Source organism: Artemia sp. Qi Xiang Cuo, chromosome 3, assembly GCF_049724085.1.
Source record: "Artemia sp. Qi Xiang Cuo chromosome 3, ASM4972408v1, whole genome shotgun sequence".
NCBI lineage: Eukaryota > Metazoa > Arthropoda > Branchiopoda > Anostraca > Artemiidae > Artemia > Artemia sp. Qi Xiang Cuo.
Window position 1 is genome coordinate 39,224,181 of NC_142796.1, and position 22,472 is coordinate 39,246,652.

The 22,472-nt window shown below is 31.9% G+C and overlaps 1 protein-coding gene across 1 annotated transcript in view; it reads left to right on the forward strand.

Moving 5' to 3' along the window:
- Gp210 (nucleoporin 210) overlaps window positions 1-22,472 on the forward strand; it is a 179,545-nt gene that overhangs the window by 151,380 nt on the left and 5,693 nt on the right. The window contains exons 22-26 of the mRNA XM_089085873.1: window positions 5,260-5,611; window positions 9,310-9,571; window positions 13,797-14,029; window positions 18,286-18,613; window positions 21,082-21,168. Of these exons, the coding sequence (XP_088941999.1) occupies window positions 5,260-5,611; window positions 9,310-9,571; window positions 13,797-14,029; window positions 18,286-18,613; window positions 21,082-21,168 (1,262 nt within the window). The remainder of the gene's footprint in view (window positions 1-5,259; window positions 5,612-9,309; window positions 9,572-13,796; window positions 14,030-18,285; window positions 18,614-21,081; window positions 21,169-22,472) is intronic.

The window sequence follows — 22,472 nt, forward strand, 5'->3', positions numbered from 1 at the left end:
CAGTGGTATGATGTCATATTTAGGTAATTAAACGTAATAGATACCAAAAATGCAGTTTTTCTGAAAACTCATATTTTTTTTTCCAACCTAATTACTTTTGTTCAGCGAAAAAGGGTACTAGAACGTTGGATTTCCCTTTGAATGAGCCTTCTCCTGATATTCTAGGACTATTGATTCGGTACGATCTCCTGGAAAAAAAAACAACATAAAAAAAATTTGATCTTTTTTCTGAAAAAAAAAAATCAACAAAATTCTACGTTTTATAAATAAGTGCTTGAAACCTCTATAGTATGGTAGTCTCACAGGCTGAAACTGATTGGGTGATATTTATTTACATTGCCTGACGTTTTGAAGGTGTTTCCCCCTCTTTTTTAAAAATAAGGCAAATTTTCTCAGACTCATAGTTTTCATGGGTTATATTAAAGTTAATGAATTTTAGGTATATGGAATCAGCATAAATATACAATCTCTTTGATTTATCTACTGTTTTCAAATTTCCGTTTTTATAGGTTCGGTCACTATTTAGCCAAATCGCTCGTGATAGCAAACTTTTTGTGTAGGGGGGATGGAAAGGGAATGGGGGATGTAAACCTCAGAATTGGGGTTTTCAACCATGGAGATTATGATGGTAACCTTTTCTTTTTCCCCGTCCTTTCCCAAAAGTAAAAAGTAGAATATTTTATTCAGTTGATAGCAATGATATAGTATGATTACAGTCATGCTTGTGCACAGGAGGGGGAGAGTAGGTAGGAGATTCCCTATCCTCAACATTGATCCAGTTATGTCCTTCCTTGTAAAGATTTGAAAATACAAGATAATTTCTGACACCAATGTATACATATGATTAATCCCACATTTTAGAGTAAAAGAACTTGAATTGGAAATTTAAGGGATATCATTCTAGTTGTTGTTTGTTTGTTTTTTGTTTGTTTTTTTCGTATACCAGTGGCGGGCAAGTGCCCAGCTGGCCTCTCCCTACTAAGTCTATCTCTTTCTATATTTACCGTTTTTCGTTTCTTTATTTTTAAAATAATTTGCCTATTTTGTTGTTTTCAGTTCCCCCATCCGCCCCCCCCCCCCCCAAAAAAAAAAAACAGGAATAAGAGGCTTGTGTAAATACGTGACTGATTGATCAGGATATGGACTAGTAAAAAAAAATTGTGAGTAAAAGTTCCCCCATCCCGCCCCCCCCCCAAAAAAAAAAAACAGGAATGAGAGGCTTGTGTAACTACGTGACCGATTGATATGGACTAGTAAAAAAAAAATTGTGAGTAAAAGACAATGGGGTAAGATATAAAGCAAAATATAAAAATAATAGTTTTTTTTTGCTGTAAAAGCCCTAGGGCCATGGTAGTTCAGAATAGAGAGTTCCATTCTAAATAATTTTCACTGAATAAACAGAAGCATTACACAAATAACAATGCGCAAATAAATTTCTGTGCTCCATCGCTATCTGTATAAATATGTCTTCTGAATAGAGGTAACAAGTACCAAGAATAATAGAAATAGAGACAATCAGATAAAGAAAAATAGACTGAGGATTCAATGTTCGTTTAATTTTTAATTTCAGTTTCATAAAAGGATGACAACTTAAAGGCTGACAACTTGTGCTCTACGGGTTTTCGTATTATGGAGAATACAAAACTATACTACTGCTACTACTAACAACTAATTACAGAGCTGGGTCACCAGAGGGGAACACAGCTATGCACGCTCCTTTTCCATCCCAATCCAATTACATCATCCCGCTTTATGTCTGCCCTCAACGTTTCCTTGACCTCCACATCGGTCTTTGACATCCTCCCGCCCCAAGCAAGGATAACTTGTTTGTTTTTTAGTTCTAGACGGTTGGCCAAAAAGAACAATCTTCGGCAGTCTGTCATCCTTCATCCGCACAACGTGCCCCAACCACATCAACCTTTCTTTCATTATAGCCCTAGAGAGCGGTATTGAACCACATTTTTCGTATAGCCTATTGTTTGAAATACGGTAAGTCAGCCGGGTACCCAGAACAATTTTTAAGCAATTTCTCTGGAAAACATCTAGCAAATCTTCATCCGCTTTTCGGAGCGTCCATGCTTCAGAGCCATATTTGACCACTGTCATCACTGTAGCTTCTAATATTCTAATCTTGGTTTGCAGACTTATCTTCCTATTCTTCCAGACCTTTTTTAACTGTGAAAAAAAACCTGAGCTTTGGCATTCTATTTTTAACATCTTCACTGCTCCCACCATCTTTACTAATAATACTACCAAGGTAAGTAAAGCTGCCCACCTGATCAATCTTTTCATTACCGAACGTCACCTTTTCATTTTCACTTATTCCTAGCCTTAGTGACTTAGTCTTTCTAACATTAATTTTCAAACTAATTTTTGCACCCTGAACTCGCAAAACCTCTAAAACTTCATTCATTTTGCTCACACTTTCATCTAGGATGCGTAAATCGAAAGCATAATCCAAGTCCAGGAGACTTTTTCCTCCCCATTTGATTCCATGGTCTCCCATTGCCTTTCCTGTGCTCGTTAAAACAAAGTCCATCAAAATAATCCATATAAAGGGGAATAGAACACAACCATGCTTAACTCCTGATTTAATACAAAACCAGCTGCTAACCTCATTTCCTTAACCGCAGCAGTGTTATTCTCGTACATAGCACTAATCACTTTAATGTATTTGTCTGGTATACCATACAAGGATAAAACCTTTACTAAAGCTCTTCTATCAACAGGATCGAACGCTTGCTCATAAACTATAAAACTGAGGACCAAAGGTGTTTGAAAACTCGTGCACTTCTCAATTATTAGCCTAAGAGTGAAAATTTGGTCGACACATCCTCTACCTTTTCTAATACCGCACTGCTCTTCTCTTAAAACTTTGTCTACGGCATCTCTCAGTCTGAAAAGTATCATATTACTAAATAATTTGCTACCTATAGAGACCAGACTAATGCCTCGATAATTACCACACTCACTTTTATCACCTCTCTTATAAAATGGCTTAATTAAGGTTTTCCTAAAATCGCTAGGTACTTCCCCTTTTTCAAAAATCATATTCATAATCTTCAATAACTTATTTCTAACCTCAGAGCCACTATATTTAAGAAACTCATTTACCACCCAATCAGCACCTGGAGCCTTATTATTTTTTATCCCTTTTAGTACTGTTGCTAATTCATCCCCACAAAAAAAAAATCTTCCTTCAAATCCAATGTATCACAAACTTTTTCATTTTCCTCTATATTTTTCACTGCTACTCTATCTCGGTTAAGCAATTTCTCAAAATGTTCGGCCCATCTCTCTTCAGTTTTTTCCTTATCGTTAATTGCGACCCCATTCCTATCTTTAACTGGGCCAAGTCAGGATTGACTACTCCCTCTCAATTTGTTAACGTGCCAGTACAATATTTTACTATTATGTCGTCTAGCTGCATCTTCCAGATCCTCGACAATTTTATCCATGGCCTCCACTTCACACCTCCTTAGTTCATATTTTAATGCTTTCTCCACTTTCTTTACATTCCTTTTGTTTTCATATGATCTATCACTCAGATAGTTCTTGTACAAGTCCTCGCTCCTTTCTATTGAACATAAAGTTTTTCACTAATATTCTTAGCTGTAGTTGTAGCTTTCTTCCCTAATATACCTTCAGCAATATCACAAATGATTTTTCTAAAATTATTCCAACCATCTTCCACATTATCAAATTATAAACTCTTAATATTATTATTAAACTGTTCATGGACAATTTCTCTCAAATTCTCATCCTGGAGTCTACCAACATCATAACTTCCCGGCAGGTAGTTACCCTTCCGATATTTCAGCTTTAAATTAACCCTTGACACTACTAGAACCTTTGATACTATACAATATCCAATAACGTATTAACTCACTTCAGTAAAACTTACCCTCCTACAGTAAAAGCTTCTACTACTATCATTTCAGTCCCGACAACAGTTCCAGGCCAAATCCTCCATGCATTAAATAAATGACAAAAATTTTTGCATGAAAACTATTGATAAAACAACAATAATATAATAAAAATGGTGAATAAATAAGCAGTACGCATTAACAATCATACTTTATTTATTATTATTCATTTCATAATTTATTTTTTCAATAATCCTATAAATGAGTAACACTGTTGGATTTCAAAGGGAAGTTCACTCCAGATTAAATTTCTCATTAGTATTAGCACATTTATAGTGTAAGCTGGCTTAGCCATAAAAATTAAAATGCGTTGGAAGCCCTATTTAAAAAATGCGCTGATTTTCAACGATTCAAGGCACAACTACCTTAAAATAAGCGCCCAAATGGAGCATATGTACCCCATCTGTCAACGCTGTCGTGCACAAATGCAGGTTGAAAATCAGAGCAGATTGGTTTTTTTCTCGGTAGATTATTAAGGATTGCGAAGTTCAAGATTAAAGTTATAGTCAAAATAATTTTGATTTAAAGCAAAAATTCCTTTCACCCATTTCAAATTATGAGTGAAAGTATCAATAGTCCTCAAGAAGACGCACCAAATGCTGAAACATTTTCAGGATTAATATCAAAATTGACTCGGGGGCAGTGAGGGAAGTTAATATCAATTTACTTTTGTGAACCTGTTCTTTCTCCGCAACGTTGTCAAACATACATTTTAAAATGGGATAGGTATATTAGCAATAAATAGCCCACCTAGAAATACCTAGGAGATATGAATCAGTGATGAGCAAGTAGATCTTTGACTTTAATAGTCCGGAAATCTAGCGATGTGACCATTGCTTTGATCCCTACATAACCGGTGAGTCGAAGTGCTAGCTGTAGTAAACGTTTTAGGAACTGTAGAGTGCCTCAAATCTCGTTTCTGGCGTATATGTCTAAAAAAAAATGTTTTTTAAAATTTGACTTCATTGAAAAAGAAACACAAATAAGAACACAACTACAGGGATTGATCAATGATCCCTAGGGCCTAAACGTTAGCCCCTGGAGAACATCGAGTGTTCATCTGGATTGCCACCCCTAGTGATTTATCTCTATTTCTAGTCTTTTTAATATTGCCTAAACAAAAAAAAATCACCAAATCAACCAAAAATCATTAAAATATGGTCATTTTTTTTCACCGGGTGGCAACCCTTGTTTTCTATTTACGGAAAAAGGGTGGTAACCCAGTGCAAAAATATTCGCTTGTTTTGTCAATGTCAATTTTCTAAAAGTTTTCTAATCTTTTTTCTTTCCTTCCTTATTGTTGCAGTCGATAATTTTTTTTATTCATTTGTAGGTTTGACTTGACTGATATGAAGACACGGCAAAATGAACAATTTTCTATTAAAACAATTCAAGAAGGACAAACAATTGTTTTCTATCACGACCTTGAAAACCCAAATTTGGCAAACTATTTAAACTTTTACTCAGCAGATGGTGTACAAATTGAAAAAGAAGCATTAACAGTTGGAGACTTTATATGCTTTTCGTCAATGGCAAAGGATGGCATATTTAAAAGTTCAGGTCCGGTTGTACTCGAGCCAAAATCTGGAATTGCACTGGTTCTTGGGGAAGGGATTATAGAGATTGCTCATGAAGTGCGGAAACAAACTACACGTAAACGGATCGTTCCAGAAAAGCCAGTTGAGGTATGTTTGATTATAATTTATATATATATAGTTTGATTATAATTTATATGTTAATTTTGTCTGATATCGTGCGTAAGATATCTATTTATTTCTGACAGTTTCTGTCAAATAAATTGTTACAATAGAGGTATAAAGATAATTTACATGGAAAAAAGAAGCAAATTATACATAAACTAATCCTTCCAAAAAAGCCAGTTGAGGTATGTTAGGTATATGAGGTGTCTTCGAGGTATGAGATATTTTCTTTTTTGTTTTTGTTTTTTATGCATACAGTAGTAACCTGAAATTTCAATTTATATGTTAAGTATGTCTGTTAGTATTTAAGTAATTAGCAAGATATCAATTCAGTTCTCATTGTATTAGTCAAATAAATTATTAGATTAGATGTAGAGATAAGTCATACATTTAGTGGAAAATTCAATAACTGATCTTTTAATTATTATCATTTAATTTTATTTAATTAATACATGTAATTATTAAATACATTTAGTGGGGAAAAAACAAGGAAAAAAAGAAACAAAGTATATATAAACTAATCGTTTCAGAAAAGCCAGTTGGCGTATGTTTGTGTATCTTTTGAGGTACATTTTTCTATGTTAAAGTATCGTTGAGGTATCAAGATATATTTTTTTCTAATTTTTTACGTATCCAAGTTGGCTGAAAGAGTGATTTTTCTGTATATGTTATTTTTGTCTGTTGGTGTTTAATTAATTAAAAATATGTCAGTTTATTTACGACGTTAGTCAAATAAACTATTACATTAAAGATAGAGATATGTTTATTGAAAAAAACAGTAAATAACCTATGCATTTCACCTTCCAAGAAATTCGAGTAGAATTGAAAGGGAAGGTTTTCAACCGTAATTCATTGACAATCAATCATTAAAAAATGTTCAAATATTGGGGGGGGGGGGCTGGAGAGCAACTATTTGTATACTTAAAAATCCAAGAGTGGGCAACTCACTAGATTTAAGAAAATATATTTGTTAATTAAAGATAAATAGAATTTATAATAAAATTATAAAGAATAATATAAAATAATATATAAAAATTGCGATGTAATAATATAGAATGAAAATAACTAAATAAAAATAGATATTAATAAGATTTATATCTATAGATATTTATAAGATTAATAAATATTAATTATATAAATACTAATAAGATTAATTTAAAAAAAACAATAAATTGCTGTCACATTCTATATGCATAAAAAGAGGAAAAGAAGACTGTGATTGAAAAAAAAAGTTGGATAAAGTATTTTCACAGATTAACCAATTACAGTTTTTTATATTTTTGTTCGTATCTACACCCTTTTCTATATTCCTCGCCTATGGGTCTTAATTTTTTTTTTATAATGTCAAAATAGTCCCTTCTTTTATATTACTTTTTCTCTGAAAGGTTATTTTCTTTGAAAGGTTATATGTGCGTAAATTGGCAGACCCATTTTTTGCTATAAAAAGTGAAAATGAATTATTGGTACAATGAGGCATATTGCCGTTTTATATGGCCTACTTACGTAAATTAGCCAAGTGGTTCCCTATTTGCTATTTCTTGATTTATTTCAATTTGTGTAGTCCAAAAATATATTTAAGATTTTATTAAAAGGAGTCATTATTTTTTAACACAAAAAGATACATCTTTTATTTGTTTGTAAATCTAAAAAATGTCAGGATTCGAATGTAATGATGACATAATATAACTTGTCATATGTCTTATTGTTTATCACAGAAAGATAGTTTCCGGTAATTAACATCAGCCATGGATACAGGAGGGACGGCCTCCCTCCCAGAACAACCAAATCATTTTAGGCTTTTGCATAACTACCATAGCTCACTGATTGTTTTATTTTGATGAACCCCCACGCTCCTACCATGTAAGAATATTCCTATGCTCTTGTCTAATTAGAATGTCCTATCCTCCCCGTTTTAAAATCTATTTAAACGCTATTTACTCTTATTATTTTTAAAATGCACCTTCTATTCACGAAAAACTCCCCAGTGGATCTGGGATTCATTTGCTATTTTAAATCGAAATTCTTATTGAATTTTGATGACATTTTATGCCATACAACTTTATCGTGGCCTGCTTGAAGACTCTCAAGTCCTAAAAAAGGAATTTTAACAATTGACTTACTTTGACTCAACTTTATATTCAAAAAACAGTAAAATAAAATAATGCATAAGTAAAAGGATATTCAAGTAAAACAACTTTGCTTAAAGAACATGAAAAACTACGCAAGTAGTCGAAATCAGGGGTCTAGTCTTCGGATCAACGACGTTGTTCGATTACAAAGGCCCTTGTGTCATACTTGCTACAACTGTGATTGAATCCTGGGCTCGGTATTGCCAAGCAGAGATCAAACTTCTGTGCCAAAATATCTACCCGTAAAACTTGATCAAACTGATCCTTATAAATGATACGAATGGCCACCGTAGCCTAGCCTCGATCCTAAATTCTTTTCTTGTAAGAGTCAGAATTCTTGGTCCACAATTATATAAGTTATCACAATATGGGAAATTACATGGAAAACACAAGAATGTATAGTAAACATCTTACTAATGTAATGATTTTTGAGGTGGTGAGAATGGACTCGAAAAGGCCTGATAAATGAACCTAGATATGTTGGCTGATATATTTTGATATTGTTTAATATATTTTACATTTTTTACTTTTATATTTTATATATATATATACTTAAAAAGTAAAAATAAAGTAAAAAAGGTCACAAAATCTGAAACTAAAAATCGCAATGATTACAGTAGAGGTCGGTTCATAGCAAGTAACCACTCAGTGAAATTACTTCAATACTTCGCTTTTCTTTTTTCTTTTTTAATTTGTGACAATAGACCATTTTAAGCTTCAGAAAGTTTTTAAAGTCTTTAATAATCTTTATATCCCTTTTATTCACTACCAGCCTGGCGAACGAGTTGAAAAATGTGGGGCAACCTGAGCTTTAGAAGAAAAAGAAGTTTTGAAACATGGCCAAAAAATAAAGCTAAAGTTTGTAAGCTGTCGTTTGTCGTTTGTTTGTTTTTTCAAGCTAAGTCACTCTCGTTTCAGTTTTATTTTAATTGTCCCTTGTAACTTCTGTTCATCTTAAGTTGCTTCTTATTCTTCTTGTGCTTCATATAATTTCTATTCCATTCATAGTGATTATGTTGCGGAGCAATAGTCAAAACAACTTCAACATTTGGTTCTGATTTTCAGGCCGATTTAAATCAACTAATACTACTAACAACTCATTGCAGCACCAAACCACCTGAGGCCAACACAGCTACGTACGTTGCTCCTCCATCTCAATCTATTCAAAGTCTCCCTCTTTGCTCCCTCCCCTGAAGTTCGCATTTCTCTTAAGGATGTAAAATATTGTGATACTGTGTAGAAATGTTGTAATTAAAAATAGATAGATATACTTTTGTAGTGAAATAAATGAATACGGCATCGAATTGAACATTAATGAGATAAGACTCAAAGTGCCTCGTTTCTTCTGTTATTGGCTGAAACCCGCTGTAAATATAAAGTGTCTATATTTATAAATATAACTCCTGCATCTGTAAATAAAACTGTAGTTTTAATGATCAATCAGTTCTTAACCAAAAATTACGTATCCAATACGTATCCATACGTATCATTTACGTATCCATAACCAAAATCAGTTGTTAACCAAAAATTACGTATCCATTCTTTTTTACTTAGGTGAGATTTCTTGCAAGGACAAAGCCTCATATAACGAACTCAGATTCGTCCGCAGTGTTTTCATATCCTCTTGTAATCAAGGGTCGCAATGTCTCCAGAAATTTCAACATAATTGGCAGAAATTCATGTGATAGAAAAGCTTTATCAGAGTTTGCAGTTAGTCAGCGGACACCATTTGACTGTTACCTCTCATTTGCTGACTCTATTGAATTCACTGCCTATGACTTTTTTAAAGTGAAAAGCTCTTTCGATGCTGATACAGGTGATAAACTTTCTAACTTGCTATCCTTCGGTTTTTCAAGGTGTTTTGAATACATGTGTTTGTTAGAGAGTCAAGGTGATATATGAAAAATTAAGAGTCAAAAGAGATAGTTGATAAACTTTCTAACTTGTTATCTTTCGGTTTTTCAAGGTTTTTTGAATGCATGTGTTTTTTAGAGAGTCAAGGTGATATATGAAAAATTAAAAGTCAAAAGAGATAGTTGATAAACTTTCTAACTTGCTATCCTTCGGTTTTTCAAGGTTTTTTGAATGCATGTGTTTGTTAGAGAGTCAAGGTGATATATGAAAAATTAAAAGTAAAAAGAGATAGTTGATAAACTTTCTAACTTGTTATCCTTCGGTTTTTCAAGGTTTTTTGAATGCATATGTTTGTTAGAGAATCAAGGTGATATATGAAAAATTAAAAGTCAAAAGAGATAGTTGATAAACTTTCTAACTTGCTATCCTTCGGTTTTTCAAGGTTTTTTGAATGCATGTGTTTGTTAGAGAGTCAAGGTGATATATGAAAAATTAAAAGTCAAAAGAGATAATTGATAAACTTTCTAACTTGCTATCCTTCGGTTTTTCAAGGTTTTTTGAATGCATGTGTTTGTTAGAGAGTCAAGGTGATATAAGAAAAATTAAAAGTCAAAAGAGATAGTTGATAAACTTTCCAACTTGCTATCCTTCGGTTTTTCAAGGTTTTTTGAATGCATGTGTTTTTTAGAGAGTCAAGGTGATATATGAAAAATTAAGAGTCAAAAGAGATAGTTGATAAACTTTCTAACTTGTTATCTTTCGGTTTTTCAAGGTTTTTTGAATGCATGTGTTTTTTAGAGAGTCAAGGTGATATATGAAAAATTAAAAGTCAAAAGAGATAGTTGATAAACTTAAGGATAGCAAGAAGGATAGCAACAACACATGCATTCAAAAAACCTTGAAAAACCGAAAGATAACAAGTTAGAAAGTTTATCAACTATCTCTTTTTACTTTTACTTTTTCATATATCACCTTGACTCTCTAACAAACACATGCATTCAAAAAACCTTGAAAAACCGAAGGATAGCAAGTTAGAAAGTTTATCAACTATCTCTTTTGACTTTTAATTTTTCATATATCACCTTGACTGTCTAAAAAACACATGCATTCAAAAAACCTTGAAAAACCGAAAGATAACAAGTTAGAAAGTTTATCAACTATCTCTTTTGACTTTTAATTTTTCATATATCACCTTGACTCTCTAAAAACACATGCATTCAAAAAACCTTGAAAAACCGAAGGATAGCAAGTTAGAAAGTTTATCAACTATCTCTTTTGACTTTTAATTTTTCATATATCACCTTGACTCTCTAACAAACACATGCATTCAAAAAACCTTGAAAAACCGAAAGATAACAAGTTAGAAAGTTTATCAACTATCTCTTTTTACTTTTAATTTTTCATATATCACCTTGACTCTCTAACAAACACATGCATTCAAAAAACCTTGAAAAACCGAAGGATAGCAAGTTAGAAAGTTTATCAACTATCTCTTTTGACTTTTAATTTTTCATATATCACATTGACTCTCTAAAAAACACATGCATTCAAAAAACCTTGAAAAAACTTGCTATCCTTCGTTTTTTCAAGGTTTTTTGAATGCATGTGTTTTTTAGAGAGTCAATGTGATATATGAAAAATTAAAAGTCAAAAGAGATAGTTGATAAACTTTCTAACTTGCTATCCTTCGGTTTTTCAAGGTTTTTTGAATGCATGTGTTTGTTAGAGAGTCAAGGTGATATATGAAAAAGTAAAAGTAAAAAGAGATAGTTGATAAACTTTCTAACTTGTTATCTTTCGGTTTTTCAAGGTTTTTTGAATGCATGTGTTTGTTAGAGAGTCAAGGTGATATATGAAAAATTAAAAGTCAAAAGAGATAGTTGATAAACTTTCTAACTTGCTATCCTTCGGTTTTTCAAGGTTTTTTGAATGCATGTGTTTTTTAGAGAGTCAAGGTGATATATGAAAAATTAAAAGTCAAAAGAGATAGTTGATAAACTTTCTAACTTGTTATCTTTCGGTTTTTCAAGGTTTTTTGAATGCATGTGTTTTTAGACAGTCAAGGTGATATATGAAAAATTAAAAGTCAAAAGAGATAGTTGATAAACTTTCTAACTTGCTATCCTTCGGTTTTTCAAGGTTTTTTGAATGCATGTGTTTGTTAGAGAGTCAAGGTGATATATGAAAAAGTAAAAGTAAAAAGAGATAGTTGATAAACTTTCTAACTTTTTATCTTTCGGTTTTTCAAGGTTTTTTGAATGCATGTGTTTGTTAGAGAGTCAAGGTGATATATGAAAAATTAAAAGTAAAAAGAGATAGTTGATAAACTTTCTAACTTGCTATCCTTCGGTTTTTCAAGGTTTTTTGAATGCATGTGTTTTTTAGAGAGTCAAGGTGATATATGAAAAATTAAAAGTCAAAAGAGATAGTTGATAAACTTTCTAACTTGCTATCCTTCGGTTTTTCAAGGTTTTTTGAATGCATGTGTTTTTTAGAGAGTCAAGGTGATATATGAAAAATTAAAAGTCAAAAGAGATAGTTGATAAACTTTCTAACTTGTTATCTTTCGGTTTTTCAAGGTTTTTTGAATTCATGTGTTTTTTAAGAGTCAAGGTGATATATGAAAAATTAAAAGTCAAAAGAGATAGTTGATAAACTTTCTAACTTGCTATCCTTCGGTTTTTCAAGGTGTTTTGAATGCATGTGTTTGTTAGAGAGTCAAGGTGATATATGAAAAATTAAAAGTCAAAAGAGATAGTTGATAAACTTTCTAACTTGTTATCTTTCGGTTTTTCAAGGTTTTTTGTATGCATGTATTTATCAGAGAGCGGTAAAGAGAAATGTGTCCTTTTTTGCTCTAATACTGAATTATCTGCAAGTTGGAGGAATCTGCTCTGAAAATTTTTTATTGCTCTGAAAATTTTGAATTTGTAATAGCGTTTGGCGACACTAGGCATTTTTTTTTTCAGTCTAGTAATAAGAATCATTAATTTAATTAGTGTAATTGGTAAAATTAGGGTAACAATAAGTATCTGATCTCAGTTTCTGACAGAAAAACGATTACATAGCTTTAAGAAATACCAAATCTAATCGGATGCAAGATGGCGTTGATAGTTTTTTGGTGATATTAGCACCACTTCCCACTCTTATAAGTTACACATACTCTTTGTATCAAGTAATATTTTTATATCGTTTTTCGAGATTTGTCTCAAAATTGTTTCCAGACGTTGTGTGATAATTAAAGGTGGAAAACAAAAGTGTTAATACTAATAAATCATGAAAATGGCTACACCAAAATTAACATACCTGACGTTCCTAATGCTTGCAAAAATAATATGAGCTAATTTCAATTTTAAGCCATTCTTTATGCATCATTGAAGTGCAAAGTGCTACGGTTTACCCTAACAGTTTTTAGTCACTATTTGTAAAAAAAAAAAAAAAAAATAAAAATCACACCGTCATTGGGAGAACTGGACTAGCAGTGTTTTATGTTGATAACTCCTCCCTCAACTCAGCTTCCTCCCTCAACAAGCTAAGCTTCATGGGCCAAATAGCCGTCAAATCCTTGTAAATCTAGATTTGTTTTTTGTATTAATAAAATGTTTGATTTAGAGAAAAGGTATAATACATATCATGAATTCATTTGTTTGAAAATAGTATTACCCCTTTTTCTAACTAATACTTGCAAGAGCAAAAAATTGAACCCATTTTCTAAATTATAAATTTTCTTTTTCTTTAGGTCATTGCCTATTAAATTTCGTGTATTTAATTGTTCGACAGTAGTGGCTATTCCCTTTTTTCTAACTCTAATATTTAAAGAAAATAGGACTCATGTGTCCTATTGTCCCAAATAAATGGGAAAATTAGATTATATTTAATCAGATTTTTTAAATTATATTTTTAAAATATAATAAAATTATATCTAAAAATATAATTAAATCAAATTTCTTAGAATTATATTATGGAGATATTTTAAAATTATATATTTATATTACATTTTTTGTATAATATGTACAAAAATGATCAATTTATATATATACATAATGCATATCTAATATTTCTATTGGCTATTACTATATTAATTATTAATTAACAATTACTTTAATTATTAATAATATTAATATTATATATATACATTTAGAAAACTAATTTGTATTTTTCTGGTTATGAATTTTCTTATTTTTTAGGTCATTACTCATGCGTCATTGAAGTGCAGAGCAATGCAGTTGTCCCAAGTAACATTGTTGATACGAATATAATTCTGTCGGCGACAGAGAGACAGAGTCAGCTCAGTGATACGATTCGTCTTAGTTTCAAGCCTGCAATTCAATTACAGAGTAGTGAACTTCATTTCAGTAATTTGCAGACAGAAGTACCACTCGTAATCACCGGGGTAAAAGATGTATTAGACTCCGTTCAGGTAAGAATCTGTTACTTACATATACTAAATAATTAGGGAAAATTGAGAATTTTTTTTTTATTATTATTAAAAATACATGCATATATGGAGTTGTGTGGCTTTTATTAGTAGCCGGCGTCAAATTAAAAAAAGCGAAAGCTGGTTGGAAGATCAGCTAAAAAGATATGGCATCAAGCAGGGTTTCCTTTGAAGGTGCAGTTGTCTTTTTGAATCAATATATTGTTAGTATATCAGGTTGTACTTTGTGTCACTTGATATTTATCTTAAACATCGAGCTCTGCTCTCCGTTGGCTCGAGATTTTTTATTGTAACTATATGTATTAATAACAATTTAAGAGATTTAAAATTTTTATTCTTCTTCAATACCTTTTCTTTTCTCTTGCTAACTTCATAAGAAATCCTTTGAAGCAATGAAAATAAAAATTGGACTAAGTAAGTAAAAAAGGGGAAAGATGATTTCATATACATTAGTTCATATACACTAGTATATACACTAGATGATTTCATATACACTAGTCAAAATCAAAGGACGCTTGCCTATAAAATTAGTAGCTACCCGTCACCAATCTCTAAACTTCAGCTCTGAAAACAAGCGTGTGACTTTATGTACAGGGCACCTGGGGCCAAGTAAAGATTCATTATTCTACACGCAGTCACTAAGTCTAATTAAAGTGGTTATAAATTTGTTAGGTTGTTTTGGCAATTCTACTTGGTTTTGTTTCACGGCTGGAGGATCGGGTTGGAACTTTCAGGAAAAGTTATGTTGTAGGTAAGGGGTGTAAGAGGGGCTTCGTGGCGAGGATCACAATGTCGAAATTTAGCCACAAGACCTGAGTGAAGAGTTTGAAGTGAGAGATAAGTATATAGATTGAATCTTGATAAAATCTAACCTTACAATAAATTATACAAGACAACAAAGAAAGCAAAACTAAGAGTTTATCAGAAAATAAAAGAATTTTCCTCATTTAATTTAAGTTGTTTGATTAAAATTGAAAATGCAATATTCATAATTCACAGTTGCTGGGATCTTGATCAAATCTATGATCATGTTTTAACTAGAAGTGAAATTTCATTATTTCACTTTTGAAATTTCATTATTTCACATAAAAGGCAAGCATTCTAACTAACTAATATAATAAGGCTAACATTTTCCTTCCTAAAAGAAATTAATAATATTATTACAGAATTGGAGGTTTTGACCTCCTTTACTTATATTTCACACAGTAAAATTTAACAAATAGAAAGGAACATGTTAGACTTACGTTTTATAACCGTCAAGAAGTACAGGCAAAGCTAAGAGGCTACTGCCTACTCTTTGTGTTTGCCTGTAGACATAAAACATGTCTCCCCCTTTTTTGGCCAATTAAACCAGAGCGAACATCATAAGTCTCAGAAAGACTATAGGGCCACCTACACCTAAGAAATTGGGTTTAGCTTCTCTTTAAAGGCAATGTGCACTTTGAATTTTCTTCGGTCCTCACAAAAGAATATACGCTTCAGGTGTCTTCTTTTTTTTCCTTTTTCATACCTTTTGTTCTACAGACTTCAGGTCTCACAAGAGCCGCAGTCCTCACAAAAGAGTATACGTCACGCTTTTCTTCTCTTTTTATCTCTTTCGTTCGGCAGGCTCCAGTCTTCACAAAAGTCCCAGTCCACAAGTCCCATTCCTCACAAAATGGTATACGCCACGATTTTTTTTTTCTTGTTTTTATGTCTTTCGTTCGACAGGCTCCAGTCCTCACAAAAGTCCCAGTCCACAAGTCCCACTCCTCACAAAATGGTATACGCCACGATCCTTTTTTTTCCTTTTTATGCCTTTCGTTCGACAGGCTGTACTGCTCCTTAGCTGCATAATGTTTATCTTTGAAATTGTCATTTAGATATTTAGAGCTACCAAAGGTAATTTAGGAATGGTCATACCTCCCCTCCACCATAAGGTTCAATTTCATGGAATATGTTTGATAACTTTTCAACTATCCTATAAGTGAGATTTTCTTCAGTGCTGTGTTTCTGATTTCCTTTGCAAAACTCTTGATTACTTTGTCGCCCCAAAGGAAACTGAAATCCCTACGAATGAAAGCTGAATGCTGCATAAACAAAACAAATGAAAATGTTAAATCCTATGAACGAAAAGTTATATATTAAGGCTGTCCTTGACTTCCATTCTCAGAAAGAAACTATTAAGTAAAAATACTTTATTAACAAAACAATTTTGTTCGATTGTTTCAATATTTTGAAGCAAATTAGGGTTTTATAACATTTTGTTCACTTTTGCCACATTGAGTTGTAAAAATAAGTAAACAAAACTAATTGGCTAAACTTAACAGTTCTTTTTCTCCGAAACAATTAAGAAAATATTTTTTTTTTTTTTATGTCGTTTGACATTAGACGGCTGTATTATGAAATTGCTTTTTGTAAATTCGGAAATTACTAACCCAAAATCTGTTGCATTCCAGGTTGTATGCCCTAGCAACTTCACATTAACTAGAGAAGTTATCTAGAGTGGACATCCACTGGGTTGTGAAATAATTAAGGGCTTTTTAGGCGTATAAGGGCGTAATCTTCAGAAGCTTCCATTTTATCTATCCCTCTTTCACTCCAATAATATTTTCAGTGTCTTTCAATCCGTTAGTAATGCCGATGATAATAGTGATGCAAATTTACTTCACTAAAGATGGTCGCTAACCATCTTTATTCAAAGTTACTACAAAGTAAATTCGTAGTTACTTTTCTGTCGTCCCAGTTATCGTTCTTTGACGACTTTTTCAACTTTGGCTCCCCGACTATGATGTATGAAAATGCACACGGGAGATAAGTTGTTCGTCTTGGAGAGAAAACTACTGATGTTGTCTAATATTACAAGGCAAATTATAAAGCTAAGTGCCGCATATACACCTCAGTATAAATATTCTTCTTTTTTTCCTTTACCACAATTTGCAATATTTTGAAAAAAAAAATACAAATTCACAGATTATAGCTCCATTTCCTTGTGACACCAGGGATTGAACCTTGTTCCCAGTAGATCCCGGGCCTAGTTATAACCATTCCGCTGCCACAAGGTGAAGAAGTTGGATATTTAGATAATGCATAAAACGGATAGAGAGATAAACAGCTCATCTTTCAGAAAAAAAATGTACGGAATAATTTCCCTGAAAAACATGATCTATCAAAGGTTCTTTGACAAAGTGTTTCTGTTTTCCTCGGTTCCATCTCTCGGGAAGAAAAATTAAGTACCATTACTGATTACAAAATGAATTATGGCCCATATTCTTTTATTTTAAGCTGTGACATTTGATATAGCTTTTGATTTTTGATACATATACTCTGAAATTGCTTCTGGTAATTTCTAAATAATTAACCTAAAGCTATCGCGTTTAAATTTGGGAAATTTATTTCTGTCAATATCATTTATTTAGGTAAATGACATCCACCAAAAAATGATTTTAATCATAAACAGGGTTGCCAGATGGACATATTTTATATTCTAAGGACATATTCCTGTGTGTCGGGACACAATGACATAATAGGGCAAATAAGGGACACGTTTTAGAAATTTGGGACATAAAGGGATATATTTTTCAAATTTATGACATAAAACAAAATATCTTATATAAAGTTTTAACTTTCTCATTTTTTTTATTTTACTTTCTTTATTCTATTTTATGTCAGTGTAGGGAATAATTACTTTTAGCTCTCCCACCTTCGCTCCCTCTGTGTGCCGTTATAAATACAAAGAGTTTCTCTAAAGTTTTCTTTTACAGAATCTGTTTTATTTCTTCTTCAAGTTGCAAGTTTGTTCATCAGGGAAAAAGAATTTCTTTCAAGCGTATTCTACAATTTTTTTTAACAGGTGTTACAAATTCAAACATATATTTCAATGTATTTTCGATACTTGTCGACACAACTTTCGGTTTGAAGGATGACTGTTTAAAAAGCAGTATTTTAAGCAGTTCAAATTCAAGTTGAATAAGTGCTTCAAAATTAAACATAGCTTCCAGAAAAAGATAAGAATCAGTTTCGAGGTTTGAAATCCAAAAATAAATTACTTTTCAGTATTGTAAAATGTACCCAGGGCTTTGACTTTTCTTTGTAACATCCCTGCTTTCCAGAATATACGGCTTTACTTCATCTTTGCCAGTAAAACAAATCAAAAACTATTAATAATTATTATTGTGATTCAAAAACAACAACACTGTTACTTATTAAACATGGTTTTTAATGCTCTTTTTACTTCTAAAACTATGATAACATTACAGATTCGGTCGAGTGACCCTTCTCTCTTAAGTATTGACCAGCCTGAATACCGCCACGCATCAGCCATAGTGTTCCCAGTCAAGCTCCGTCCTGACTACTGGACCTTGGAAGACGGTGCCAAATTATCCCTCATTGTCAATTCTCCAAAAACAGGTCAATCAATTCATGTCCCTGTTCATGTTAGGCTTCAGTTGACTGAGCGAGACAGGTGCACAATTCCAGTTCGTGAAAAGTCTTGGTTCAGTGTGCTACTCTCTTTCCTCGAAGATTATCAACAGTGGTTTGTTACAGTACTGACGGCTATTATTACCACAGCGATTGTGATTCTTGGTAAGTCTGTTAATTGTGCTCCTCGTTTTTGCCGTAAATTATGCGTCAAGTCTGTCAATTGGTAAGTCTTAGTTGATCAGATAAACTGATCAGAAAGGAAGTGTAAGCTTATTTCAGGGAAAATAAAACAGTGCCATCGATCTTCAATTTGAAATCCATTAAGTGAATTAAAAATAGTGATTTTAGGATTAAGTTAATTAAAAAACTTATTAATTTAAAAAACGATGAAACGTTAATTAAGAACGGTAAATAATTAACATGATTCCTGGTATGTATGTTAATTGTATTCTCAAACAGCATGGTAAACTCATAAGAAAGGAAGTTTAAATGTATCTGTGGAAAAAAACGATGTCATCTAGTTTTAGACCAAAACTCATTACGTTAATTAAAAAAGATGATTTTAAGATTAAGTTAAATAAAAATGTTAATTAAGAACTATAATTAATTAACGTAGTTCATTGTAAGTCATAATTGTACTCCCAAAGAGCTTGGCAAACTGATATTTAAATTTATCTCTTTAAAGAAATGTCAGATTTTGAGATTTCAGGCATTTTGCACCAATAACTTGATTAATCTGGGGCGTATCCTTTAGCAGTCCAACTAAAAACAGGTTGATTATAGCAATTAAATACGAAAATATGGATGTAATAGAACATAATGGTATTTTCAGGAATGGATGTTGAACCTGAATTCCTCTCCTCCCTGCGTATTGGCGTGTCTTTTAGGTTCTTAGAGCTTAACTACAACTACAGCGCTTTCCTTTGCTATCTCTAATTTCCGCGTAAATAAGCATAACATTTTGAGGGGCCTCCAATAAAATTGGATCCGCTCATCTCTGTCTTCAACAGGTCAGTCAGAGGTCTTCAACGTCTTCAATGTCTTCAAGTTCTTGCGTCTTCAAACGTCTTTCGGTAGTTTACAGCTTGATATCGTTATATTTTACCTATCTACAGACAGTTTTTTTTTTCCATGATGTGATAATCCAAACATCCTAAAGCCTTTTCCAATGACTAACTGGGCAAACTCCACTGACAATCTAGATCATAAAAATGTCGTACCATCAACAATCTAGGTTGTAAATTTGACAATCTTAATGGAAAGTAAAATTGTGGATTATGCCGGATCCTATATTTTGAATTTATAGATTAATAAATTATTAATATAATATTTATTTATAATAGTTATTTATAAATTTTGTACTTTATTGTTTTTTAGTTTGTTTTTTTGTTTCAGATATTTCTGAATAGTGATTCGAGAATCCGATTTGTCGGCGGAAAATTCAATTAATAAATTTTCAAAATAAAAAAGAAATCAACAAATAATGAATAACAAAATAATTCAATAGAATTTGACTCAATAAATAATGTGTAAGCTAACTTGTGCTACGAAGTTCAATTTACAGTCTAGCTTCTTTTTTTTTATTCTCGGAATACATACGGCAGCTGCTTGAACGGGTTGAGAGTTGTAACTTTCAGCAGTTTTAATAGGGGCTTCGAGAGTTTGAGGAAGATACGCAATATCTTTTTCAAAGGAATAGTCTAAGGACAGGTTTAAATACCTGTTTGGCTGACCGTCTACCAAACAATAATTTGTAAGGATAATCAGGGGTGGATCCACTGGGTGGTTTGAGGGGAACGTGTAACCCCCAGAAAGTCGAAAGTTATGCTAATTGCAGGAATTGATAGGGGATAAATGCCAAGAGGAAAGCCCAAGTTTCGTTGGTGTATTATCCAAACATTAATTCTGCATCTGTCCGTGCGGAAAATTCGTTTAGATCCCATGCAACATTCAGGAAAAATAATTTTTTTTTAAGTTTATTTCAGTTTATTTTAGTTTTTTTGTTTTATAGTTTTTATTTTATTAGTTTTTTTATTAGTTATTATTAGTACAACCATTATTGATTTGTTTACAACCTTTATTATTAGTACCACCATTATTATTTTTATTACCTATTATTAGTTTTTATTTTAGTTTAATAAAAAAAATTTATGTTCACTTGGAATGAGGTAATGTCTGTTATTAGATCTGAGCAATGGAAAATTATTTTCTTGTACTGTATAGCGCTAATAAACGAATTGATTAGGAATATACTGCTTTCCACATATTTATAAATAATTCAGGTTGATGAAAGATTCTTTAAGTTTCAAGTCTAAACAATAACGTTCTTTGGGAAAGTGAGAGCGTGAAGTAGTTTATTTCTTCAGCAGTTTTTTTTAGCGATTTGTTGTGTTCTTCCAATTTAGCCTATTTTACTCGAAAAATTTAGTTCTATGACGTTAAAACACTCAAATATTTTCACGAGAAAATTAATCATATTTTTTATTTACATATATGTTCAGATTGACAGTTGTTCAAATCCGATTCTAGACCATGGACATTTCCAACGGACAGGTGCATAAATCCAAAAAAAATTGTTTTTTTTTCTGAATCGAAGGCACGACAGTAAAAAAATGTTGGAATTCTTTTAGGCTCCCGGTGGTTCTGGAATGCTGGTTATCGTGAAACTACAAATAATGGCAATGTCTTTCTGGCAAAAAGCTCTCCTATTCGTAGTGGTGAGTTTTTATTATTTACCTTCTAGTCATTTTGTAGTAACAGATGGAGGAGGGAGGTGAATCCTCCTATGCGCAAGATATACTAGTGCTGCCCTCTAAAATAATGTGTACCATTATTGCTGAAACGTGACACGTAGAAAGGTGGTTTCTTTTTTCTTCTTTTTTTAATAGCTGTGACAACCGATCAACGACCTTTTCATAAGGTAAACTAATCAAAACATGGTTATTTTAGTGTGTCATTAACAATTTTATGGTTATTTTTCAACTAGTTCATTTTATTTGACGTTTTATCGTCAACACATTATTTCTATAAAGCATTTCTATAATCAAACCCGTAAAGATATTCCCTAAAAATCAGGACTAGTTTAAAAAATGGAAAAAATCTTCCTGTTGCTGGACCCTAAATCTTTTTATTTCTAACCCAATTTTTCTAAATCTATTCTAAGATACATGCAGATTAAAAAAAAAATTGCAACTGAATTGACTATTATATTAATAACAATTTAATCTAAATATTATTAATTTAATATTAATAATAACATTTTCATTTTATAACTATTTCAATTTGTTTCATGTTTTATCGTCAAAGGATTTGACTGTCTCTTATTTCTATACGGCCGTAAAAATATTCATAAAAATCAGGATTAGTTTAGAAAATAGAAAAAAACCTTTCTTTTGCCGAGCATTAGTCTTTTTCTTTCTTTCTTTTTTTTGACCAAATTTTGCTAAATCCATTCTAAGACACACTTAGATCCTCCATAGATGAAAACTTGGTTTCGGGGCGTCTTAACGGTTTTTAAGATTAAACCATATCTAACCTACAAGTTGCTCAAATATTAACAAAGTCGGTATATAAATCGACTTCTCTTTTTTGTAATTTAATCGCTTTCCGAACTTTTCTTCTTCGCCTAACGCATCATATCCAAGTTTCAAAGAAGCGCTAGAAAGCTTAGTAAGGAGACGTATTTTCCCCGACAATTGTAGATAAGCTTGTGATATTAAGTCTGTTAGTATTAAAATAGGTCTGAATAAGTCAATAGCGAATAATTAAAAAATACCATTGTTCCAATATTTTTTTAATTTTTCGTGCGATATGGGTTTTTAGAATTAATAGAATATCTTAACCATGACGAAAAGTAAAAGAAAATATTTTAACAAAGAAGTGGGTAAATGGCCATGGAAAAGACAAGAAACTGTTATTTTTGGGAAATGACTCAAGTGGTTCAGGTCAAGGTGAATCAATTTTTTTACCATATGCTCTTAACTGTAGTAACTAATTTATAATTATAAGCATTGCACATTTT